The following is a 25,892-nucleotide window of genomic DNA, read 5'->3' on the forward strand; positions in this document are numbered from 1 at the left end:
TCATCTTTACTGATTGCTTGGACTATTTAAGCACTGCATTGACATTCATTCCCTCCTTAGTATTATTCCATGTTCATTGCTTCCATGTGTTGCAATGTCTGGTTGTTGATTCTTGGACTGTTTTAAATTTTGATGGTTTTCTGCCTGCCCCGACCTTTACCTGTTTCTTGGACTACTCTTTTTTGATTGCCATTGCTATTTCTGTTTTGACCCCTGTCTGCCTGACCGTTCACTAAATAAAGCTGCATGTGGAACTCCATCTCTGTTGCCATGACTGCATCGTTACACCTATGGGCACCCTGAAATTAAAAGCAAATTTTCATATTTGGGTGAACTGTCCCTTCGTGAAGTAAATTTATAAACTAATTTGGAGAGGATCACATGCTTATGATTGCTTGCAGCCGGCCCCACATTATTCAATTTATGATTCACCAATCAGACGATTCCTAAGCCACAATAAGTACCCCAAGTTCCATATGACAGCCATCTTCGTTTTGAAGAATCCCCCCTTCCACCCCTACTTCTCATCCTTTTCCTAGATGGGTGGCACGGTGGCCCAGTGGTTAGCACTGTCACCTCACAGCAAGAACGTCACTGGTTCTAGTCTTTACCAAGCCAGCCGACGTTTCTGTGCGGAGTTTACACGTTCTTCCCGAGCTCACGTGGGTTTCCCCCGGGTTCTCCTGTTTCCTCCCACCATCAAAAAACATGCAACCTAAGTTAATTGACTAATCCAAATCGGCATCATAGACATGCTCCTAGTAAATGGTTATTTCTTAATAGCAGTTACTAACTGTTCATTAGCTACTACAGCAGGGAAGTTCTTGAGATCTACCTGAGCTCAAACTCCCCTCTCGCCTTGCAAACGAGAGGGAGCCCCGAGCTCGAGGATCTTATGAGCTCAGGGCTTTCTCCCGGGACAGCATGCCAAACAAGCTTTATAATCAATCATCAGCTAAGTGTTAACTCTTGAAAAATAGCAATAAAGAGGCACTTTTTTAGATTTTAGCCTTTTAAAGAGGCAAGATTTATAATATTTCAAAATAAAAAATTATTAATCATTATACTATTGTAATATGATCAAGATATGAAAACCTTAAAACATCCTGAGTGTGCCTCACACAGGTGAGTGGGCTTGACAAACCACCTGTAGAAAACACACTTATTCATCTCTCTGACACTTGCACTAGTTTTGCACATTTGCTCCAAACACTTTCTTTTTTTTTGCTCCAGACACTTAATTTTTACAATTACTCCATATCTCTAAAATAAAAATTGAGCATTCATGAAGTGTGCTTCACACAGATGAGTGGGCTTGATAAACCACCTGTAAAAACCCTCTTCTCTTACAAAAAAAAAACACTCCCCCCTCCTTATTCTAGTACTAATTTCTCCATGCACGAACAGTTCTTTGGTATAATTAGCCCCGTTTGTGTGTATTGCCTCTCTCTGAATGCCTCTCTCTGAAATTGTAAGTTGCTTTAAACAAAAGCATCTGCTAACTGACTAAATGTAAAAGTGTAATAGTAAAGAGAGTCTCCTACCTGAAAGATGTGTGGTATGAGTGTGTAGTAGTGTTCATGTTGGTCCTTGTTGAATTTCTGCAGGTAGGTCAGGTACTCGTTTTTACTGTCCTCTGCTATCTGATGCCTCATCTGAGCTTGCTGTTTCGCCTACATAGACACATCACAAAAGACAGAGCCAGAAAGACATTAACATCCCATCTGTGAGGAAGACATCAGAACATAAAGGGCAGGGACTGACAAATAAAACCATCACCTTTATGACACGACACAAGAAGGCAAACACTGAGAGTCAATTAGCAGATTACAGAAAGATAGAAACATGTAGTCGGGTGTCAAGTTTAGATCGATGCAGTCTGTAATTTACACACTTAGAGAGCAAAAGAGAGAGAGAGAAAGAGGACAAACAACGCAAACATCACAGATCGAATATATATAATCAAATGTTGTACTCCGTAATTATATAACATGGCTAAAGTGCTGTTTCAGTCATTCATTCAGCAGATTTGTGGTTTCTTTAATGCATCTTTACAGATATGTGAATGACTTTCAGTACACTATTAACACATCATACACTCATATCGCAATAGAATTATTTACCTTTATAAAATGTTTACTGATGAAATTAAATATAAATGTTCTTTATCTGACTCAAAGGGCACATGACTATTTAAGTACATTTATATTTTCTAGGATTATCTGTAAATTGGGTATTTTCATAAACAGTTGAGGGCAATTTTTAAATACACTCACCTGCCACTTTAATATTTACAACTGCAAATTTCTAATCAGCCAATCACATGGCAGAAACTCAATGCATTTAGGCATGTAGACATGGTCAAGACGATCTGCTTGCAAAACCGAGCATCAGAATGGAGAAAAAAGGCGATTTAAGTGACTTTGAACGTGGCATGGTTGGTGATCCCAGACGGCTGGTCTAACTATTTCAGAAACTGCTCATCTACTGGGATTTTCACGCATAACCATCTCTAGGGTTTACAGAGAATGGTCTGAAAAAGAAAAAATATCCAGTGAGTGACAGTTCTGTGGGCGCAAATGCCTTGTTGATGCCAGAGGTCAGAGGAGAATGGCCAGACTGGTTCAAGCTGATAGGAAAAGCAACTCAAATAACCACTTGTTACAACTGATATGCATACTGGTATGCAGAAGAGCATCTCTGAACGCACAACACGACCAACCTTGAGATGGATGGGCTACAGCAGCAGAAGACCACACCGGGTGCCACTTCTGTCAGCTAAGAACAGGAAACTGAGGCTACAATTCACACAGGCTCACCAAAATTGGACGATAGAAGATTGGAGAAACGTTGCCTGGTCTGAAGAGTCTCGATTTCTGCTGCAACATTCGGATGGTAGGATCAGAATTTGGCGTCAACAACATGAAAGCATGGATCCATCCTGCCTTGTATCAACAGTTCAGGCTGGTGGTGGTGGTGTAATGGTGTGGGGGACATTTTCTTGGCACACTTTGGGCCCATTAACCTATTGAGCATCGTGTCAACGCCTCCGCCTACCTGAGTGGAATGGGAGATTGGCATCATGCTTGTGCAGCCAACAAATCCGCAGAAACTAAGTGATGTTATCATGTCAATATAGACCAAAATCTCTGAGGAATATTTCCAGTAACTTGTTGAATCTATGTCATGAAGGATTAAGGCAGTTTTGAAGGCAAAAGGGCTCCAACCCGTTTCTAGTAAGGTGTGCCTAATAAAGTGGCCGGTGAGTATATTTTTAAACTGATGATTAACAGAACATTTCCTAGTCATACCTATTATATTTTCCTTCTGAAGGAAATGTTTTCTTTAGTTTGGCTGGAATAAGAGCAGTTTTCTAATATTTTATGTCAATATTGTTATCCCCCTTAAGATTTTTATTGATTATAGAACAAAACACTGCTGTCCAATGACTTGTGTAGTTAACCTAATTGAGCCTATAGAATGCACTTTAATCTGAATGCTACTATCTTTTGAAGTCACTAATAAAATATTACGTACTGTAATCATGGCAAAACAAAAAAGTTATTAGAAATATTACATAAAAGAAATGTGCCTTCTATAGATTAAACAGCACTTAGGAAATATTTACAAAATCTTTACAATTCAGAAATTCTAAAAATGTAGTCTTAAACAGTATGGTGATGTGTTAAGATTTTAAAATAAATAAATACATTTGAACTAATTTCAACTTTTAATTATTTAAAAGATAAAACATTCAGTATTGCTTCAAAACTAATACTTAATGCCTTTTTATCAATTTATGCATCAACTATATTCTAAATGCAATTAACATCACTTCCTGTTCTTTCAAAATTAGAAATGGAAGGTCAAGTTGATTTCCGTGCACTGTGGGAAATTTCACAGGTTGAATACTTCCCACTTTGGGTAATAAAGGATCACAAAAACAAATATACTCCAGAAATAGTGAGTTGGATGATATTATGCACAGTGAAAAAGACAGTAAATGTGATGAGGTACAGACAATATATGTAGATACACGCGCACACACACACACACACAAATGGCAATGAATGTTGATTTTGTTTCAAAACAAAACATTAAAATGGGTCCAAATGAATCGCACCAGACATCCGTTCATCATGCATTCTAACTAAACACCTACAGAAGACCAAAAAAGCATTTGCAAACTTAAGTCACACATAAATTTGTGAACATCATTGCATAAAACACTAAATATTAATCCAGCTTTGCATATGGGTAGTTGAAAAACAGGCAGTAAAAAGAGCTTTTATTGGTAAAACATAAAAAAAAAGGTTATTTTTATGTAGTTTGAAGTCTGATGTTTGAGGAAATATAAGGGATACTAACTTTATCATTTTTTCAGTGTTTTTGTTTTACTTTAAACTGTACCACCAAAATGTATTATAGTGTGACATAGCATGTTTTTAGATATAGATAGATATAGATATAGATGAAAAAATGATTGCCATTTACTAAAATACTAATTTTATGAGGTGTAATTTATTGAACCATGCTTTAGAGATGCCCAAACCACTAAAAAATTGGCCCATAGTAACCTTTGATTTGGCCCACCATCCCAGCTGAGAAGATAAGGAGAATGATGGGGAGGTGGTTGAGGCGAATGCCTTAGAGAGAGATTGTCATTTCAGATTTAACCTTACCTTTTCATTCTTTATTTTTTGCTCAGCCACAAGAAAAGCTAAAATAAATTTTCCAATTACATGTTGTAAATGAAAAGACATCGGCGACCAAATCAAGTGGTGCTGGTTTTCCCTGTTGAAAAATTTGTAATTTAATTGTGGTAAAACCAGCAACAATTAAAAATGAATGATTATATGGTGTCATGATTTGCAATAAAAAATACTGTTATAATAAAATTTAATGGGGCAAAAACAGCCACAAACATAATGAAAGGGTCGCAAATTTGCCCAGAGTCTATTGTTGATTTGTTTTTTTTAGGTTTTAAAACATTTTCCAAAAAATTGTGTTAGGGCTGCAGAAATCTGGCTAAAATAAGAATCATGATTTTTTTTTTTTTTTTTTTTAATAAAATCAAGATAAGGATTTTCTGAAGATATAAAATAAAGGTTACTATGAGTGAACTATTATTATTATTATTATTATTATTGTTAAACCTCAAATATATGGTAAAACATCAATAATATTAGGCCTATGTGTAGGTCTTCTGTTTGGTTAAAACGCTCAAGTTTGTATAGACTTGGAATGGTGGACTTCAATAGACTTTAAACATGTCCTGGTTGTTAATTCACAGTGATGTGATGTTATCAGAATACAACTATTAATAATTCAGAAGTTGAATTGTTAGGTTTAAGACATACAGTATGCTTGTCATTTGTCATTGACAACATTGATAATTGTTTCACTGATTAAATGAAACATTTGTCATTAGTAGATTCCCTCTTACATTATATTTAACATTATATAGGCTAGAGTACTTATACTGACACAGTAAACATTTATTTCCATGTACAACACTTTGTGTTTGCTATGAAAGGAAAAACATATGAAATGCTTGACGTAATTCTAACTGTAAAATGCGATAAGATCATTTAAATGATGAGCGTGCCAGTTTCACTTTCACTGCCCAGTGCGGCTCATGAAATGGCTGTTGTCAATTTGAGAAACAAAACAAACATGAAAATCATCCTTCCCACATGGCTCCCAAATGATCACACATGTGCAACAAACTAAATGTTATTTACGTTATTAGCTGTTATTCACAGCCTATGCAGGATCTGTTCACTTAAGTAGACATCATTGGCAGGCATGCGCCAAACAAACAATGCATCAATCAGCTTATGTGTGATTATGCTGTGAATACATCGATACACAAATTACATTTTTGGATGAATTATACCTTATAAGTACATTATGTGATGCTTTTAACGCCATTTGGAAGTGTCCATGTTGCTGAGCATCTTACTGTATATAAAACAATGTGAAGACTTTTGCGTCCGCCTTTACGCTTCTCTCATGACCTTGAAAATGAACTGGTCAATCGTAGTGGAACTGGATTAAGATTGTGTGTAGGGTTAAATCGAGATCACAATCTTTTTTCGATTATTCGTGCAGCCTTAATATGTGTCTAAATAAGATTTGGCACCCCAAATCATTCCATTTGCTGGAACACAGAGAAAGTTGTGGCCAAATTAAGACTCAAAATCACTCCAGCGTGGATGAAGACATCCCAAACAGCACACTTGGATTAAATATTAGGAAATAAATTTTAAAATTACCCATGTCAACTTTAATTTAATACAGTTTGGTATGTTTACCTTCGGCCCAGAGCTCTTAATCAAGTTTGTTTCATTGCCCTTATAAAGATACGTTTGGGCACCCCTGCTTGAGACAGTCATTCCATAGGATATTCAAGACAAAGAAATGTTTAACCATTTACTGCATTTTAAATACTACACTAATACTGATTATATTCATTTGAGTGATAATGCAACATCACATCAACAACCCATATGCAAAAAAAATACATATTTTACTCAAGCATTTTAGCTTATTATATTACAATTGTCTTATAGATGTCATCAGGTTTTGAAATGCAGTTGCATCATTTAAATAAAACAAATTGAATTATTTTACCAGCTTGAGCCACTTGATTTAATACTGCATACAATGCAATGAAATCCATGTATTTATTAATAAGCATCTAAATGCTTTTTGGGGCCGCTGTACATAAACAACAGCATGTACATGAACCAGACAGTGTGCACAGACTCTCAGACTCGGGACTTTTTTGTGGTCGACAGTAAATTGTGCAGTAATAGGTATTGATTTTGTGAATTCAGTCTCCGCTGTAACCCTTACAACGTAGCCCATTTTCGCATTTTAACATCAGTCTTCCATGACAAGTCTTATTCTGTACATTTGTACAAGGTGAATACAGGAAAAGGTTCGCTGCAAGCATAGACGTGAACGTAACAGAAGCTAAAAAACAAGAAACAAAACAAAACCAACAAAAAAAACCAACGAAAATTACGACAAACACTCTTTGCTGATATGGGTAATACACCGAACAACTTAACAAACTCCCCACCGACAAAGACGACTCTTGGTTCAAACCTACCTTGAGAGAACACCGCTTTAAGACATGTTAAAAAACAAAGACAGAGTCGATTAGTGTCACAGACGCACTAATAACAGAAGTTGCTTAAGAAAACATCTACACATGGGCAAAACCAAAGCTGATTCTTTGGCCTTACAGTCATGACAGGTTGCTGCCATTAAAACTGTCTTTGTTTCTTATTAAAAAAAAAAAAAATGTATGGGCTTAGCTTATAAAGTTTTTAAATAATATACATTTTCCTAGTGTGGCTGATTCATATTGCATTTTCAAGTGATTTTTTAATAAGAAAAAGCTTTGAATTTTATCACTTGCAATAATCTATTATTATTCATTTTGTAGGAGTGAAAAATTTACCTATTTTTATTTATTGTGTAATTAATTGTTTTATAAATAAAAATGAAAAAAATTTATATACACTCACCGGCCACTTTATTAGGTACACCTGTCTAACTGCTCGTTAATGCAAATTTCTAATCAGCCAATCACATGGCAGCAACTCAATGCATTTAGGCATTTAGACATGGTCAAGACGATCTGCTGCAGTTCAAACCGAGCATTAGAAAGGAGAAGAAAGATGATTTAAGTGACTTTTAACATGGCATGATTGTTGGTGCCAGGCGGGCTGGTCTGAGTATTTCAGAAACTGCTGATCTACTGGGATTTTCAAGCACAACCATCTCTAGGGTTTACAGAGAATGTGGGCACAAATGCCTTGTTGATGCCAGAGGTCAGAGGAGAATGGCCAGACTGGTTTGAGCTTATAGAAAGGCAAAAGTAACTCAAACTAGAATTGTACATTTCCTAAAGAAAATGTGAGTGGGGTTTGCATGGCAAATCGATGGGGTACAAAATGGTACTAAACTGGGCAAAATAGCAGTAAATGCGGAGAAACGGTTAAATTCATGTGCTTATGTGGTTGATAGGGTATTCTAAGTGGTTGCTAGGCTGTGGCAACGACGTTTTAATAAGTGAAAACAAAAGCGATTTAATCAGCCTGCATCAAAAGAGGCCAAACCCGGTGTTTCTATGAATCCTGTGCTGAAATATGGCTTGTTTGTGTTGTTATATGATTATTAGGGGGCTTAAAGTGGTTGCTAGGGTGTGTCTACAAACTTTTGAAGTCACTACTTAATACCGACTTGATAGGCCGAGTAAAATGAGCCCACTCTCAAGCTCTCTGAATTTGGCGTCAACAACATAACAGTATGGATCAATCCTGCTTTGTATCTTTAGTTCAGGATGCTGATGGTTGTGTAATGGTGCGGGGGATATTTTCTTGTCACACTTTGGGCCCATTAGTACTAACTGAGCATTGTGTCATCGCCACAGCCAACCGGAGTATTGTTGCTGACCATGTCCATCCCTTTATGATCACAGTATACCCATCTTCTGATGGCTACTTCCAGCAGGATAACGCACCGTCATAAAGCGTGAATCATCTCAGACTGGTTTCTTGAACATGACAATGAGTTCACTTTACTCAAATGGTCCCCAAAGTTACCAGATCTCAATCCAATAGAGCACCTTTGGGATGTGGTGGAATGGGGGATTTGCATCATGGATGTGCAGCCGACAAATCTGCAGCAACTGCGTTATGCGATCATGTCAATATGAACCAAAATCTCTGAGAAATATTTTCAGTACCTTGTTGAGTCTATGCCCCGAATAATTAAGGCAGTTCTGAAGGCAAAATGGGGTCCAACCCAATACTAGTAAAATGTACCTAATAAAGTGGGCGGTGAGTGTATTTGAGACTGTATTTAACAGATATTTTACATTTCACTGAATCTGTTTTAAATTGAATGTTTGAAATAAGTAGATTGAATTGATTTTCAGAAACAAATCAAGTTTTGTACACTGCAGAACATTTGTCTGTGATTATTAGCAAAACAGACATTGCAATGACTCTAAAATACATAAAGTACATTCTTTTAATCTCATAACTCAAATTGTTGCTTATTTTATTATTTTTTAGAAAGGTATATAGTTTTAGAAACCTGCCCGAGAATTTATTTGGTTTCTTTGAATTGAAAAACAAATATAATTTAATGCATTTAAATATATGCACAATTCAACAAATGGCAAAAATGTGTGTTAATAATAAATATACTAAGTTACATATTTGCAAGGTTTCTGAAACCTGGCACTGCATTGGAAAGTATTATTAAACAAAAATATGATATAAAGATATTATCCACCTCTTTCTCATTATTGATATGTGCCCCTTTATACATTTCTGGAGAGAGCGAAATATGTCCCAGAAGGTATGCTTTTTTGCCTGCTGAATCCACCAGAGGCCACTGTCATTAGACTGACCTATTCCTTCACCCACCCCTTTCCCTAAACCCAACTGATAGTGTTTACAAAAGCACCAATTGACCCAATCACCCCCTTCCCAAACCCAATCGCAGTGTTTTCAAAAGCAATGTAGAAAAACACATTTTTTAGATCTTAACACATTCTCACCCTGTTATTTACCGTTTATTTTATTTGTTGGACTTCTGTTGGAACTTGTTGCTTTTTGTTTTACCCGCTTTCTGGAACCGTTCTTTGTCAAACTCGAACCCGGTTGAGGCGGTCAACTACTCTCTGCAGCTCACGTCCACCAACGCATATGGCGAGCTACTGGGAAAATTGGTAACAGTGGAAAAGCCGTCCATGCAGAGGTAAGCAACATACCGTCCCATAGCATCATATCACCCCATAGCGGTTGTTTTAAAATCGAAATGCAGCAATAAGTAACTATGGCTACATAATTCACACTCTCCAGAAATGTATACGGGGGTATATTTTCAAAATGAGCCTGTGTTGATATTATCTGTTTTTCTAATCACTCTAGTAATACGTCTAAATGGCAAATAATAAAGACCTATGAAACATTAGCAAGAATCAAAGTCTTGTTTATTGTCTGAAGTGTTGTAGGGTAGGAACAAGTGAGGTAAAAGGTATGAGGAGGAGATATTCACTCTAACTTTAATAAAGTTAAGCTTGCCATGGGTTATATCACCATCCGTCACCACTGCCTCGTTTCAAAGAGGGATCTTCCACACAGACTCACAGAAAAGGATGAAAGCAGTCATGGAGAATGAGGATTTGTGAAAGGATCAGTCTCTTCACACGCATGCAAACAGGGAATACGTACCTTTTCCACATCAGCTTTAGTCACGTTAATGTCCGCGTCCATCTTGTCAAAGTAATGCTGGGCGCGATCCGCTTCCTTACAGTCTCTCTCAAATCTTCTCTTACTCTGCAAATAAACAAACATATAACATGTCAGATTCATTTTATACTACTCATTGCAAACAGTTAGCGTTGATATATTTGCACTGTAAAAACAAAAGAAGTTGACTCAACTTAAAATTGTAAGGCAACTTTGCTCCACAGCTTTTTTTGAGTTAACTCAACTTTTAACCCGAGCACTGCACTTAACTCAATTTAAGTTAAGTCAACTAAAACAGCTCTGCAGCCAGTTGCCTTACAATTTTAAGTCGGATTTTTTTTGTTTAACAGTGTATTAAAGTCTTGGTAAACCAGAAGTTGCTAAAGACTTTTATTTTGGTATGATGTATTTCCAACTTAAACAGAATATAAAGTAGGGGGCGTGGTTTTTTTTTTTTGTGCTCCACTAGCAGCAAAGCAATAGTTGGAGGGCGTGGCTAAGCATATTTTAAATATGCCTTTGAACTGACGTCTGTTATGGACTAATTAATGCTTTATGTTACTACAGATTCTTTGGGTGTACTCACACTAGGCACACTTGCCTTAAACTGTGCCGGGGCACGCTTTTCCCCCTTTCCCTCTCCCCCATCGGCCCGCACTCACTCACACTGCATTTTATCTTTTGAGCTGACTTTTTCATAAAAGTCAGTGTGCTGCACGTATTAGGAGGTTTGTTGAAGATGGCAGCTGACGTGCAGCGAGGGGTTTGCATCTTTAATAAACTATTACAGTTCGCATTCATTGAAAAGTTCATTCATTCATTCATTTTCTTTTCGTCTCTTTATTAATCTGGGGTCGCCACAGCAGAATGAACTGGCAACTTATCCAGCATATGTTTACGCAGTGGATGCCCTTCCAGCTGCAACACATACACACTATGGTCAATTTAGCCTACCCAATTCGATACTACATGTTTTTAAGCTTGTGGAGGAAACCCACGCAAACATGGGGAGAACATGCAAACTCCACACAGAAACGCCAACTGACCCGACTGAGGCTTGAACCAGCGACCTTCTTGCTGTGAGGCTTAGTGAAAAGTAAGAATGATTAATAAATCCAAATGAAACAGTCCCTTAAAAGTGACATCAGATCTTCAGATTCGCGCTCAGGTTCGCTTTGCACTCACACAACATGTATACCGCACCTGAGCCCAACTGAAGAACACTCTACCACTACCACTCACGCTTGTCAAATGAACTGGGAAATGAGTAAGGGTGTAACGGTTTACGGTTGATCTGTGATCCATACAGATCACAACCCACGATTTGGAACGCATGTGAGCTGCAGATTAATCTAATTTTTTTCGAACTTGTAGGTTAATACAACATTTATAACAACTGCAGAGAAATCGTCTCCCATTTGAACCACATGTATGAAAGCATTTTGGCTGAGCTGTAAAATATAATGATAATGGAAAATGGAAAAAGTTGTGGTGGGACCTACCTGAATGCTTTCTTAGGTTATTAATTAAATGTGTTTTCTGTCACTGTTTGTTTAGCCTGCATTAATGCATTCAGCGCAAAGCTGCACAATTAGACATTAAAAGATCGTAATCTCAATTCAAACCGGCAGCAACATGAATGATAAATGACAATGATTTGCATGTTTATTATTTGAAAGCGCTGCATTCAAATCTGAGTTTGATAAAGAGAGCTTCAGATTTTACACATTTTCAGTTCGTTACAAACAATTAAATAACACAGAGGTACTGAGAGAACAGTTTATAGTTCAGATTTAAACACTGATGTTTATGGTAAAGATTAAAATCACAGTTTAATGAAACTTGACGCTGATGAATTTTGTAGCAATAACATTGTGTAACCAACAGGTGGTGACAAACAACCATCAAAATAATGTCACTGAATAGGTTTTCAAAATGATACGCCTTAAAAAGCCCATATTATACATGAAATAGGGTCATATCTTGGTTGTAAGGGTCTCCAACAACAGTCTAATATGCATGCAAGGTCAAAAAACACTTTCATGGTCTTATAATCTGCATTTATTTTTACCTAATTATTCCAGCGACTCCCGTATGAATCATCCAGTGATTCATTTGTTCCCAAACCCCTCCTTACAAGCTAATCTGCGCTGATTGGACCGATGACAGTCTGTTGCGATTGGTCGACTGCCTTCAGTGAGAGAGTGAAATGCCCAACAGCTAATCAGCAATATAAAAGTAGTCAGTTCATACACGCTCGATAGTGTAGGCGTGGATTTTAGCTGCCAGTGGGTCAATGTAAATACAGACGATGGACTTGAAAATACAGACGACTGACTATTTTATTGAGCAAAAACTCCAAAAACTGTTGAGGAGATCTCCTAGCTTGTCTCACTCTGCTCTTTTCACAGACACACACACAAACACACACACACATATTGCCCTCGTCCTTGCGCACAAACACACACACTTAACTCTGGACGACAGCGCGCGCACACACTACCCTCCTCCACGAAGCTCCGTAAACAAAGCAGCACGCGTCGCGTTTTTAACGTGACTTTTTATCGATGAATCAACCGTTTTAAACACTGTACTCTTACAGATTTAAGCCTTAGCTGGATACTTCACTTAGAGCTGTGTTACACACTACATGGAAGGGCATTTTCAAAAACCCATGATATGGGCTCTTTAAATAAACATGAAGTTTTATGTGTGAATTGAATCATTGATTAAAAATTAATATGATATGTTGTAGAAGATGTTAAATTTTTATATTTAGCATTAGTAGCAACAGTAGCAAAGATAATTTTGCATATTGAATATTTTCCGTTTTTAGCTGGTTCTTTCCTAATTTTTTTTTTTTTTAATAACAGGTTCTAAGTTCTGTTTGTTAAACCAATGTTTTTTGCTGTAACATTTTTGTATTAATGGAAAGCAAAAGACATTTGTCTCCTCCCTTTTTTGCTGATTCAAAAAATGGTCCAATCCGTGACTCAAAAACCATAGTGCGATCCGAACCATGAGATTTGTGATTCTTTACACAACTAAAAATGAGTGTCAAATGCACCCGGGCACGGCTCTAATAGCCTACTGTGAGTACACCCTTTGATGTGTACTACACAGTAGTGTTGTCAAAAGTATTGAGTTTGGTGCCTATTGGTCCTGAAGATTTAAAAACATCCATTTGTCGATAAAATTTAAGTGCTGTTGAGCTCATACTTAAACAGCGCTGACTGGCCATTGTGTTCACATCTCGCTTAACAGAAATGACTGTGATTGGCCATGACGGTCATCAGTTCACTGCACCAACTGCAAACACGGATACAAGGACACTGGATCGTTTTAAAGCCACGTCGATCTGTTGGTCTTTCTTTAGGCTGACATATGAGCAATCTGCTGACAGATCTACTGATCTACACAGCTTTGAAACTCCAGTGTTCGTATATCTGGAATTGCACTCAGTGAACAGCAATGAAGAGTGTTGAACTGATGATCAATCAGTCCAATCACAGGCATTTCTCCACAGCACTCAAATGTTGGCTGGAAATGGATGTTTTCAATATTTTAGTATTAATTGTTGTCGAAGCTAATACTTGTGACCAAAGTACTACTCAGTATTTAAAGCATGTGCTTTTCAGCCATCTATGAAGAACGCAGACTGTCAAACACACATGCAGAAGTTCACTACAGCTATCTTTTTGAACTTTCATAAATGTCTATATATGTAAAACTGTCAGCAATCCTATTCATACAACAAGTTCAAATCAAGGGCATCAAAACTGGACAGGAAATAGCCTATTATGTTTATTATGTGTTTATTATGTTTTTTTATTGTAAAAAATCTTGATAACATCAAAAGTGGTTGTCATAAGACAGTGTAAAATAAACATAAAATAGGCAGTTCATGACTCCTTTAAAAACGGTAGCGGTAGGTTACTGTTGATTGTCTTTTACAGTCAACTGTAGCTCTTTTCACACAAGCATTTATTGTAAAAGGCTGCCCAGTTCCAGCTCATATCTCCGCCAGGTGATGAAAGAGAGGCCAATATCAGGAAAAATTTGAATATCCACATTATGTTCTGTTGAGTTAAACTGACTCACCGATTCCAGCTGCTTCCAGGAATTCTCAATGTGCTGCTGCGCTCGGCGGCCATCATGGAAATGCTTGAGAAAAGAAGAGACAAGAAATCGAGTTCAAAATTTATAAACACAAAGAATAGGGTCTGTATTGGGGTCTTTTTTATAATGTTTTAATAAGACTTTTAATGTGTTTCTGTATTTAGTCATTATATTATAAATGTTTGCAGTTCATATCTATATTATTTATAAATATTTGTTTCTTTATTGGGCAGCACGGTGGCTCAGTGTTTAGCACTGTCACCTCATTCATTCATTTTCCTTCAGCTTAGTCCCTTATTTGTCAGAGTTTGCCACAGCAGAATAAACCGCCAATTATTCTGGCATATGTTTTACGCAGCGGATCCAGTTTGCAGGATTTTTTACAGTTTTTACAAATCCACTAGAGGCCACCATGTACACTTTTTTAGATCTCAATTTTCTTTCTTAAATGCCATTCGCTCCTGTTGACTGACTGACCAACCGATCACTCCACCCACCCCCTTCCCTAAACCCAAACAAATAGTGTTTAAAAGCAATCCAGAAAAAGAAAAGACCTTGTCTGATTTTTACCATGTTTTGAGATCTTACCATGTTTTCACTCCTGTTATTTACTTGTTTATTTTATCTTTTGCTTTTGTTCAATTTATCTTTGTGTCTCAAGCCGTCGGCAGCGTCATACCACCCCGTAGTGTTGGTTTTGAAGACGAAATGCAGCCATACGTAGCTCTGGCTACATAATTTGTGCTCTCCAGAAATGTATACGGGGGTACGTTTTCACAATGAGCTATACTGTTTAAGGTTGAAGTTTTTTAGACGTTATTATCAGTATTGTTACTTTTTAGTATACCTATAAGTTAGTGTGCTCCAAAACAGTGACAAAATTCATATTTTGAAGATATAATACTGATATGAACATGAAAACCTTGCAGTTTGTCACTTCCGCCGAAATGGATCAGAAATGTTTTTTCACGTCAGCTAATACTTCATTTTCTCATCAAATCCTGACCAATCAAATGTTCTCTAGCATTGCACATGGTCCACCCCCTTAAAGGTGCTTCTCATTTGCTTTTCATTTGATACGCTTGAGCTCAACCACTCTCACTGGCAGAGCTGTAATAAAACAAAACACTATTGGCTGTTTTTTTAAAAAGGGAGGAGCTACACTATGTTCCACTCTCTCTTCATGTTTCGGTTTAGATTATGTCAAACATCGAATAAAAAGTGCACATTTCAAAGCACTTCATAGGACCCTTAAAAAAATCCATGTCCCTTCTTGCACAGTCATCACAACTATCCCAATCTGACTCATTATTAAGTTGCCGACACGTCCTTTAAAAAAATAAAAAATACATTATGCTGAAAAGACATTTAATTGGAAACTAAGCTGATTAAATGAAATATGAGACAATCAAGCCAGACAGCAGCTGCCGGAAGATTATATTCCAGAGCTGCCGCTGATTCCAAATCCCTCGTCATTCCATAAAAGAATTCAATTACGGCGGAGAAGACGTGCTCCTGTACAATAAATGATAATTAACTGCAGAATTCCTCCGCTGGAACACAAATCATTTATTTAGGGGGCCCTCATTAGCAAAAAAACTTCACTGACAGCCCGGCACAGGCGATCGCTTGTGTCAGCCCACTCGCAGGCATACCACGATGAAAAATACATAAAGACCACTTTCTCTCTCCGTGACATTTTGAACACAAAAGACTGACGAAATGCATCAGCGGAGGTTGGAGGAACAGTAGAGGCGAGCGAAGCCGTTTTGCTCTGCTGTCGTATTACTTCCAGCCACCAGCTTCAGACAGAGGCCTCCTGAACCCGCTCAAGAACCTTTAGACAAGAGGGACCAATAGAGGAGGGGGAGGGCGACCTTCTCAAACTCCACTGACCTGAATACATGACCCACATTGGGCCTGAGAGCTGGGGAAAATCATAAACAAAAATAATACCATATTCCTACACGATTAACCCTGGATTTGTGCGAGGTGAGCGCTGTGCTAGAACGCAGAGGAGGAATTACTTTGATGCTTTGGTGCGTGCCTTGAAAGGGCGATTTGTATGTTATTGAGGGATTTTAATCTTTTTTTTTCTGGAAGCTGATCTCTAGAAAGTAGTTTTTTTTAAGGATTTAATCCTGTTATTGATTTTCTTATTTGCAAATAATGCACATGAATGTCAAATACAGAGCATTAACACAAAAGCAGAACAATAAAAAATAATAAATACAGTAAATAAATACATAACGTCATATATAGAGGGAAAAATAAGTATTGAACATGTCATGTTTTTACCTGGGAATAATATTTATAAAGGAGCTGTTGACATGGAATTGAACCAGATTTTGGTAAAAATTCAAACAATACAAACATAAACATAAACGTAAAACAAAACAAAAAAAACCTGACAAATTTGTTATGAGTAGGCCCGCACTGAATCTGCCCGCGCAGAATTCCGCAGATTTCTGCAGATTTTCAGCCCATTATTAATTCTGTTTATTTAATTAAGTAAATATGTGTAAAATTCATATGTATTGTTTTTAAATTAATTACAGTAATATTATTGACTAATTTGAAAATGTTCATCTGATTTATGTACGATGCAGTTTGTAAAGTAATGTTTTCTGTCTTTTAGTAGATATATTATGAGAGACTTGCTTTGTTTACTTTGTTAATCTAACTGAATTTGCATTTTAAACATTAAATAAAATTTAAATATATTATTTTTGTTTTACACATTAAGGTTTTAGTTAGGATACTCGCAGAAATCTGCAGATTTTTACCAAAATTCTCCACAGATATATCAAAAAACGTCCACAGATTCCGTCTGGTCCTAGTTATGCGTAATAAACATAGACTGTAAATGATATGGACGTAGTATCCGTGACGTCACCCATAGGTTTTTGAAGAACACAAAAGAAGCTACAAGTAGGCGTGGCCAACCGTCACCATTTTATTTGCACGTCATCGCACTGACCGGGGGAAACTAAACAAGGGCAAAGAGGTGGAGCGTGAGCGGAGCTACAAACGCCTTCTAGCATTTTGCTTTGACAGGCTTCTCTTTGAGAGAAAAGCTTAATACTTCATTACCTGCGACTCGTTTGTGTTCTGACCACATGTGCTTGGTTGTGTACTATATCAATAAAGTATTTAGCCCTTTAAAAACACTGTTGTAATACATTGAGCCACTAAACATTGTTCTTATGACGTTTTTCTACCAGAGGACAATAAAAATTACTTCCAAACATGTAAAATATAGTTTGTGTTAGTAAATGCAAGGCTACTTATGGAATCCAGGCATAAAACTGTATGACAACGTGCACAATTAAGTGCACGTAGCATGCCATATCATCTGATAATTGTAGGAAATAATTCCAAAAATCAATTGACTGTGTAAAGCCACATAAAACAAAACAAAAAACCGATGTATATGCTGAGTTCAGTGGCTAATCAGCCGGAACCAGCTGAGGTGAAGTGATGTCAACCAGCAAGACCTAGCTGTCACTCAAATGGCCCTACCCTTAATTACGCAGACTTAATATAACTTAATATATACTAAATGGATGAGTTATAAAGACCCCCCCCACTTCAGTTGTCATGAAGGGTAATATTAGTTATATGAACCAAAATCGTTCTTTGTACCAGGCTGTAAACACCTTTTGTTCTGCTGTAAAGTTGCCCATTTTAACATTGGGGTCAACACAAATCTGCTTTATTATAGAGCCAAGACTAGCGGAATTTCGATGAATTGATGTTTCAGTTACTTCCGTATTTGCTTCACAAGGGAAAGTGGGAGGTTGTTGCTTGCTAATAACAATAAAATGACACAAGGAGAAAATGCTGAACTACTCAAACGTATTTAATTTTTGCGTTTTGGATCATTGTCTTGCTGAACTGTCCACCCTGGTCACCTCGATAATGTAGATTTTAGACAGAAGCATCTAATATTATTTTACAATGACACAGCTTCTGAAGAACTACTTGGAGATTTCAGCTGCTGTCTGGGATTTCACTGCCTTTCTAAACCGCCTTCTATTTTTTTCCATTTCATTTTATTTCACAAAACTTAAATTGTAAGCCAATTAGTTTAGTTTTTGTTGCATATATTTTTGGTTGTTAACAACATCAGGGGAAAATTTCAAACCAAAAGCACATTTAGAAATGTTTTCTGAGAAAAATAGTGACGTGTGCAACACTTATTTTCCCCTCTGTTAACTGAGTAAATATAGACCAAACACAAACAAAAAAAAAAGAAAGCAATTTTTTTTGGAATAGAGACTTACCGATTTGCGTTCAGCTTTTAGTTCTTGGGTGTAGCGGCTCAGTTCAGCGATGATCTGGGAGGACAGGTTTTCCGCAATGACTTCGTGTTGGCCTGCGTAGTCGTTCAGCTCATTTAAGGTCATCAGAAACGCTCGACATGTTGTGTACCTGATTGGAAATCGGAAAAATGTAATGAAGCATCACAAAATGGCAAAAATGAAATGTGATACACATAATATCGCTTTGCTTATTTAGGACTGGTCCACTCATGATTATGACTCATAAATACAAAAGCAAATTCTACTCATATAATGAAAGCAAAATACATAGTGTTCTCAATACATGTTAATATTTGTGATTTAATGTCATGGTGATAAGTTATATTTTAACTTTAAATGTTTCAGACAGTTTTTAAATAATATTTCCTAAAGGATTGATATTTTGTTATATAATGCATTATATACAAGCATTCATACAGGCCTTGCTGAAGTGTCCAGATAATTCTAGGGTGGTTAGTAAATATTAAATTAAATAATATATATTCTGAAAAATTAATTGTCACATAAAATGTACTTAAAATTTACTGCGATCAAATCAAACAACTTTGACGTCTAAATAAAACCAATTTGTGCATATATGCTATGAACGTTTAAGTCAGATTTGTTTTTTGGAAAGAAAATATTAGTTTCTTTACCCAGGATTCAATCTATTACAACAACATTGATGATGACAACAATAATGCATTAGCATATTACAATGATTTATGATGGATCATGTGACACTGAAGACTAGAACAATTATGCAGACAATTCATTATACAAATAAATTACATTTTAAAATCTATTAAAATAGTTTTTTTAAATAGCACTTTTAATACTGACTTAAAACTAGTAAATGATAGTACATAAGGAATTAATTGTTTTATGCGAGTAAATTTGAGCCATCATCAGTAAATGATTACAGATATGATACTGATGCACATGCACATGATTTATGAATGCCAAACTGGCCTCACTCACTTGTATTCCTCCTCTTCTTTCGAGTTCTTCTTGAGCTGATACTTCTTAGACAGATTCCTGAAATAAGACAGATATGCTTCATGATAGGAGTATTTTTCATTTTCTTTCTGTAATAAAACTATATAAGTTCGCTATTAATGAATTATGCTCATTTGAAACAGTTCAACACTTGTTTAATCAATAGATTGCAATAGCACATGCCCCTATTTCCCCAAAAGCTGGCTCCTGAAGTATTTTTTACATTCATTTTCCCATGGATTTAAAAAAAACCTCTTGGTTATAGCATTATAAGCCAAGAAGCAAAGCCAATTTAAAGTCAACCAGCATTTATTTTAAGCTGGCTAAGTATATGAAAATCACCAAAAAGATAAAGATACTAGACTGTTTATTTAATGACTTTAAAGGGTTACCAAATTTGGATATTATGTTAATAATTAACCACTCTCATGTCGTTCTAATCCTCTGAAACCTCTGAGATATTCAGATATTTTAGATGAAATCCAGCTCTCTGGCCCACTACAAACTCTTCTAAGACGTTCAAAGTCCAAAAAAAAGAGCCAAAAAACATTGTCAAAATATTCCATGGGACTTCAGTAATGTAAATGTAATGTAATGTGTATTTATATAAGGGCCGATAGAGGGACTTTGGCCAGAACACCAGGGTTACACCCCTGCTCCTTCACGAGAAGTGCCATGGGATTTTTAACGACCACAGAGAGTCAGGACCTCGGTTTAATGTCTCTTCCGAAAGACGGCGCCCACTGACAATATAGTGTTCCCTTCACTTTTACAGGGGCATTAGGACTCACACAGACCACAGGTTGAGCGCCCCCTGCTAACCCCACTTCCAACAGCAACCTAGTGTTCCCTAGTGGTCTCCCATCCAGGTACTAACCAGGCTCAGCCCTGCTTAGCTTCAGTGAGTAACCGGTCTTGGGCTGCAGGGTGATATGGCTGTTAATTCAGTAGATCAACTGTAACCATACCAAACTCCAGAAACACTTTTAGGCATCCAAATACTGTAAAAATGACTTCGACTAGGTATTCCGCGTTGGATTAGGTGCATGTTTACTACTACAGGGTTTCTATAGGTTTCATCAAGTCAAATTCAAATATTTTTAAGACCTTTGTTTTTGAGACCATGAACTTTCAGGCTTACACAGGGCTAAACACTAAGCATTGTCAATGGCCCAGCAGCAAAAAAATAAATAAATTACTTTCTCCATCACAAAACTAATTCTAATTAGTACTAATTCTAATTAAAGTATCAAAACAAGCAGACCCTAGTTGTAAACAAACTAATTTTTATAAAATCTCTATGAAAATTATAATATACTAAATGTTTGCACAACAGACTCTTATAATATTAGTTATAAATAGACTTTTGCTATAAAGTTTTATTGTGTGTTGAATCAGTTGGCTAGCATAAACAAAGGAAAAATAAGACCTATTTAAAATGATTTAAGATCTGCAAGAAAATATTTCTGTGATTTTTAAGGGTGCTTTCACACCCGTGGATCGATTCTCTTGTTCCAAAGCGAGACCACCTCTTCAGGCGATTTCGGACTGCTTGATTCACATATGCCAAACGAAATGTGCCAGGTTCCGAAACAAACATCTAGGTGTAAAAGCATCCTTAGACTTTTTAGAGCCTAAATGTAAATGTAAGACATTTGAAGACTAGTGAACAAACTAGTTTTACAGTTTTTTGGTGCACACAACTGTTCTTGGAGCTTCGTAAAATTACATTTGAACCACTGAAGACAGAAAACGACTGTTTTGACAAAATTCTCTCAGATTTAAATCTGAAAAAAACCTTTATTTCTGTTTCTAAAAAGAATGAAGGACTCAAGGGATTGAAACCACATGATGTTGAATAATAAATATTTAAAATTATATTTTTTTAATTAAGTAACCCCTTGAGGGAAAAAAAGCATTTCAATCCCATAAGCAAAGCCATGTAATGTCACAGTCAAATTAATATTGATGCAATACAAAACTACTCATGTAGAGTAGATGTATCTTCACTGTAAAAAATGCAAAGTTCCACACAATTGATTCATGTTGTCCCAACAAAAATCGATTAAGTTAACTTAACACTTTTAACAAATTTATGTGGACCATATGTGGACTTATACTGTCTTTAAATGTATATTGTTAATCAGTTATGGTTAAGGGCTGCTTGATGTTTGAAAAATCTGACATTGCAAACTTTTGTTTTGCTGCGTTTATTTTATTTATTTGATTTTATTTATTCTTGAACAGAAATATCATACATAAAATATCATTAACAAAAAATACATTTCAACATGGTTGAAAATGGAGTGGGATGAAGCACAAGCTTATTATTTTCTCACCCCTTTACCACATAATTTGTCTATTACATAAACTTATTTCTTCTTTTACTTATCTCTTCTTTTTACATGAGACATATTTTATCCTTTTGGCATATTTGAGAAATTATATGTTTGATTCCATTTGTACAATTACATTTTGTAACATAGACCCAGAGAAAAAATTAACAGTACTGCAAATAGCCATTAATTACAATTTAATCATACCTTTCTCATTTTATCCTTTTTTCAATCACCTTCATCACTATATTCCTTTTTTAATAAACATTTATACAACTTTTTAAATTGATTAATATCCTAACATTGTTTGAAAGTCTGATCTAGACCAGTGGTGGGCAAACTTGGTCCTAGAGGGCCGGTGTCCTTCACAGTTTAGCTCCTACTCTAATCAAACACACCTGCTTATACATTCTAGTGATCTTGAAGACACTGATTAGCTTGTTCAGGTGTGTTTGACTAGTGTTGGAACAAAACTCTGCAGGGACACCGGCCCTCGAGGATCAAGTTTGCCCATCCCTGATCTAGACTGTTCCATAATTTCACACCACAGACAGACGTACACAAACTTTTTAAAGTTGTCCTTGTTTTCAACCTCCTAAAATATTGTTCTTCTCTCAGATTATATCCCCCTTGTCTTTCTGTGTGGAGTTTGCATGTTCTCCCCCCATTCGCGTGGGTTTCCTCCAGGTGCTCTGTTTGCGCTGCAGGTGAATTGAGTAGGCTAAATTGTCCGTTGTGTATGAGTGTGAATGGATGTTTCCCAGAGATGGGTTGCAGCTGGAAGGACATATGCTTCGTAAAACATTTGCTGGATAAGTTGGCGGTTCGTTCCACTGTGGCGACCCCAGATTAATAAAGGGACTAAACCGAAAAGAAAATGAATGAATGTGATTTGACTTTTGCAGATACACACTTTGCGATATTGATGCTCAAATGGTACATTGTTGAGCCCTAGTCAAATATAAATTGCCCAGTGGAAAAAAATGAATGGAGCTTTTACTCCTAAAATGTGAATTAATAGCATCAATTTTAGTTTAGGACTACTGTATCTGTGCAGCCAACCAACGAAGGCAGTTTGTATTTTTACAAATATAGTGAAATTGTACAAATTTAGTGAAGCTAAAGGTGCAAAAATGACCTACTTAAAAGGGTGGTCCATTACGATATCATTTTTTATACTTTAGTTCACGTGTAATGTAGCTGTGTGAACATAAACAACATATCTGAATGTAATAGGCTCAAAGTTCAGTGCAAAGTGAGACATTAGCCCCTTTCACACAGTAATAGCGGTAAATATCCAGAAAATTTCCATAATTACTTTTTTTTAAGACTATTCACACATCCATTAAAAACACCTGTAAATTCCGACATCATTAACTAGAAATGACCACTAGACGGCAGCACTTGTATTTCTAAACATAGAAGGGGTCTGCCTTTTCTTGATGGTTTCACTTTTATCTAAAGCTTTAGCATTCATACAGCTGCTTTGTGAGACATCCAAAGGCAGAAAAGCAAACCACAGCTGAATGTTTTCACACTTGACTACATTGCATAGTTCTGTGGATGGATAAGTATTGTGAACAACGTATATGAAAACATATGGAGTAACACTTTCAGATGTTGAGATATGTGTGTGTGCTGGCGCTCAACGGCTGCTTTACATGCACACGCGTCAAGCAACTGAAGCAGAGCTTGAAGGTAAACAAACAGCGATTTATCATAAGCATGTTATCAATCATTTTTTCCACAGTTGGCATTAAGAAGGAACATAGAAACATCATCTGACTAACATTTAGCAGCTAAATGTGTCCGGAAATTTTATTTTTATAAACTGCATGGATGTGAGTGTTCTGATTGAAATTCTCTTTCCAGAAAATTGTGAAAGGGGCTATAGGTAGGGCCAGACAGAATCTGTGGCCATTTTTTTAATATATAATTTTGTCAAAAATCTGTGGATTTATGTGGAAGGATTTTGGGAGCATCATAAATAAAGCCTTAATACATGAAATAAAAAATAATACTTTTAAAACTTTTATCTAATGTTTACAATGCAAATCCAATTAGATCCACCTTATTTTGGTAAACAAAGCAAGTCTCTCATTTAATATCTCTACCACAAGACTGAAAATATTACTTTACAAACTGCATTGTAAATAAAATAAGGGATGCACGATATATCGGCGGCCATATTGTTATCGGCCGATAAATGCTATTTTTAAGATTATCGTTATCGATCCAATGTCTAAATTATGCCGATATCAAATTAGGTTATTGTGAAAAACTGCCTGCCTCGCGCATGTGTGGGCAGAACTTGTTCAAACTTGTCCAGTGCACTATAATGGAGCTCTCCTTCCTTCAAAGTCCACCCTTTCTTCATGTGGTACTGCTGTGCGTTAATAACTCAGTAAGTAACCATGTTCCTTATCATTGTAGATATGTTTGATTGAGTGCCATTGTGTATTTTGGTTTAAATCATCTCAGGAAAAAAATATTACATGTGCAAACATCACAGCAGCGATGCACACGTGCTGAACTACTGGTTGGGTTGTTTGTAATCTAAAATTATTATTTGTTATTATCAACGTACCATGTGTTGTTGATGTAAGATTGTATTCAGTTTGATCGGAATATTCATAGATTAAACCGAGCACGCATGAGAGCTGTCACCTCACACACACACACACACACACTGATCAGACAGCCTTCACTGCAGCACGGGGGACAGTTGCGCCCTCAACTTGCTGCCACAGTCTGTCTTTATATTATGCTCTGTGTCATCTGCGCCCGCAGTTGAATGAAACTTACAGCAGTTTATCATAAACTTTTCATCGATCATTTTCCTGCAATAGACAGCAAGAATGAACATAGAAGCGTTGTCTCTGAATGACAAACAGCACCCACATGTGTTCAAAAGAATCTAAAACGCCAAATAGGATGAATCTATGCCACATTTTCTAAAGTAGAACTTACTATCTATATCTAGCTTTACGCTTGTACGGTGGCTCTGAACTGTCAAAACACCTCTAAAAAAGGCTTTTTCGAACATGACATATTTGTACATATGTGCATCACTGTAACACGCTTTATACACAAACATTTGAGCTGTTTCAGTCATTAGCTCTTTCATTTTTATTTTATTTAAAATATATTTAACTTGCTAGTTGATTAAATCCCATTTTGTAATTTAACTTATAATTTTTATTCAACAGTCAATTTGCATGTTAATTTGCTATAAAGAAAAGGAAAAAAAATCTATTTTTTCCATGCTGAATTATGTATAATCGTGTATAAAGGTCTATATAATCACCTTGCAATTTTGAAATTATAGCTTTTTTACTTTAAGTATAGACTATTCAGTACCTAAGAGCAGTTTAATCTTTTATAAAAGTTTGCTGTATAAAAATATAACATTTTGAAATATTTATAATTATCGGCCTATACATATCGGCTATCGGCCTTTAAGTCTGAAGAGTTATCGGTTATCGATATGGGCCAAAAAATCCATATCGGTGCATCCCTAAAATAAATCATATGAATATTTTCACATTAGTTAACAATATTACTGTACAAGTAAATAAACAGAATCAATGATAGACTAGAAATCTGCAAAATTCTGCGTGGACAGATTCTGTGTGGGACTAGCTATCAGCTTTTACAGAGTTAGCCTAGCAAAGCCTACAGAGAACGAAGTTTGGGGACTACAAAAAAATACATCCGGGCTAGTAAGATTACAAAAGCTTCAGGTTACGTGCATTCACCACGCGCAGCAAAGGGGCGTGGCCAGAGGCGCTATAATGCTGTAAAGTAGCAGAGAAAGCTAAAATGGTGTCTAAACACTGCTATTTCCACAGAGC

At 36.4% G+C, this 25,892-nt stretch overlaps 1 protein-coding gene across 7 annotated transcripts in view; it reads right to left on the reverse strand.

Annotated features, from left to right (window-relative positions):
• The window catches only part of fnbp1a (formin binding protein 1a), a 69,124-nt gene that overhangs the window by 34,498 nt on the left and 8,734 nt on the right, over positions 1–25,892 (reverse strand). For 5 of the 7 annotated variants that reach the window (XR_012383746.1, XM_073909581.1, XM_073909580.1 and 2 more), the window contains exons 3-7: positions 19,685–19,741; positions 18,686–18,833; positions 14,382–14,444; positions 10,263–10,367; positions 1,545–1,673 (exon numbers count right to left, since the gene is read on the reverse strand). Coding sequence is in view for 6 of the 7 variants with exons in the window: in XM_073909581.1 (XP_073765682.1) it covers positions 1,545–1,673; positions 10,263–10,367; positions 14,382–14,444; positions 18,686–18,833; positions 19,685–19,741 (502 nt within the window). In the remaining variant the exon portion in view is untranslated. Of the gene's footprint in view, positions 1–1,544; positions 1,674–7,120; positions 7,136–10,262; positions 10,368–14,381; positions 14,445–18,685; positions 18,834–19,684; positions 19,742–25,892 lie in introns of all 7 variants that reach the window. The other 2 variants (XM_009303784.4, XM_009303783.5) reach the window with 1 other exon arrangement.

This window comes from Danio rerio, chromosome 8, assembly GCF_049306965.1.
Source record: "Danio rerio strain Tuebingen ecotype United States chromosome 8, GRCz12tu, whole genome shotgun sequence".
NCBI lineage: Eukaryota > Metazoa > Chordata > Actinopteri > Cypriniformes > Danionidae > Danio > Danio rerio.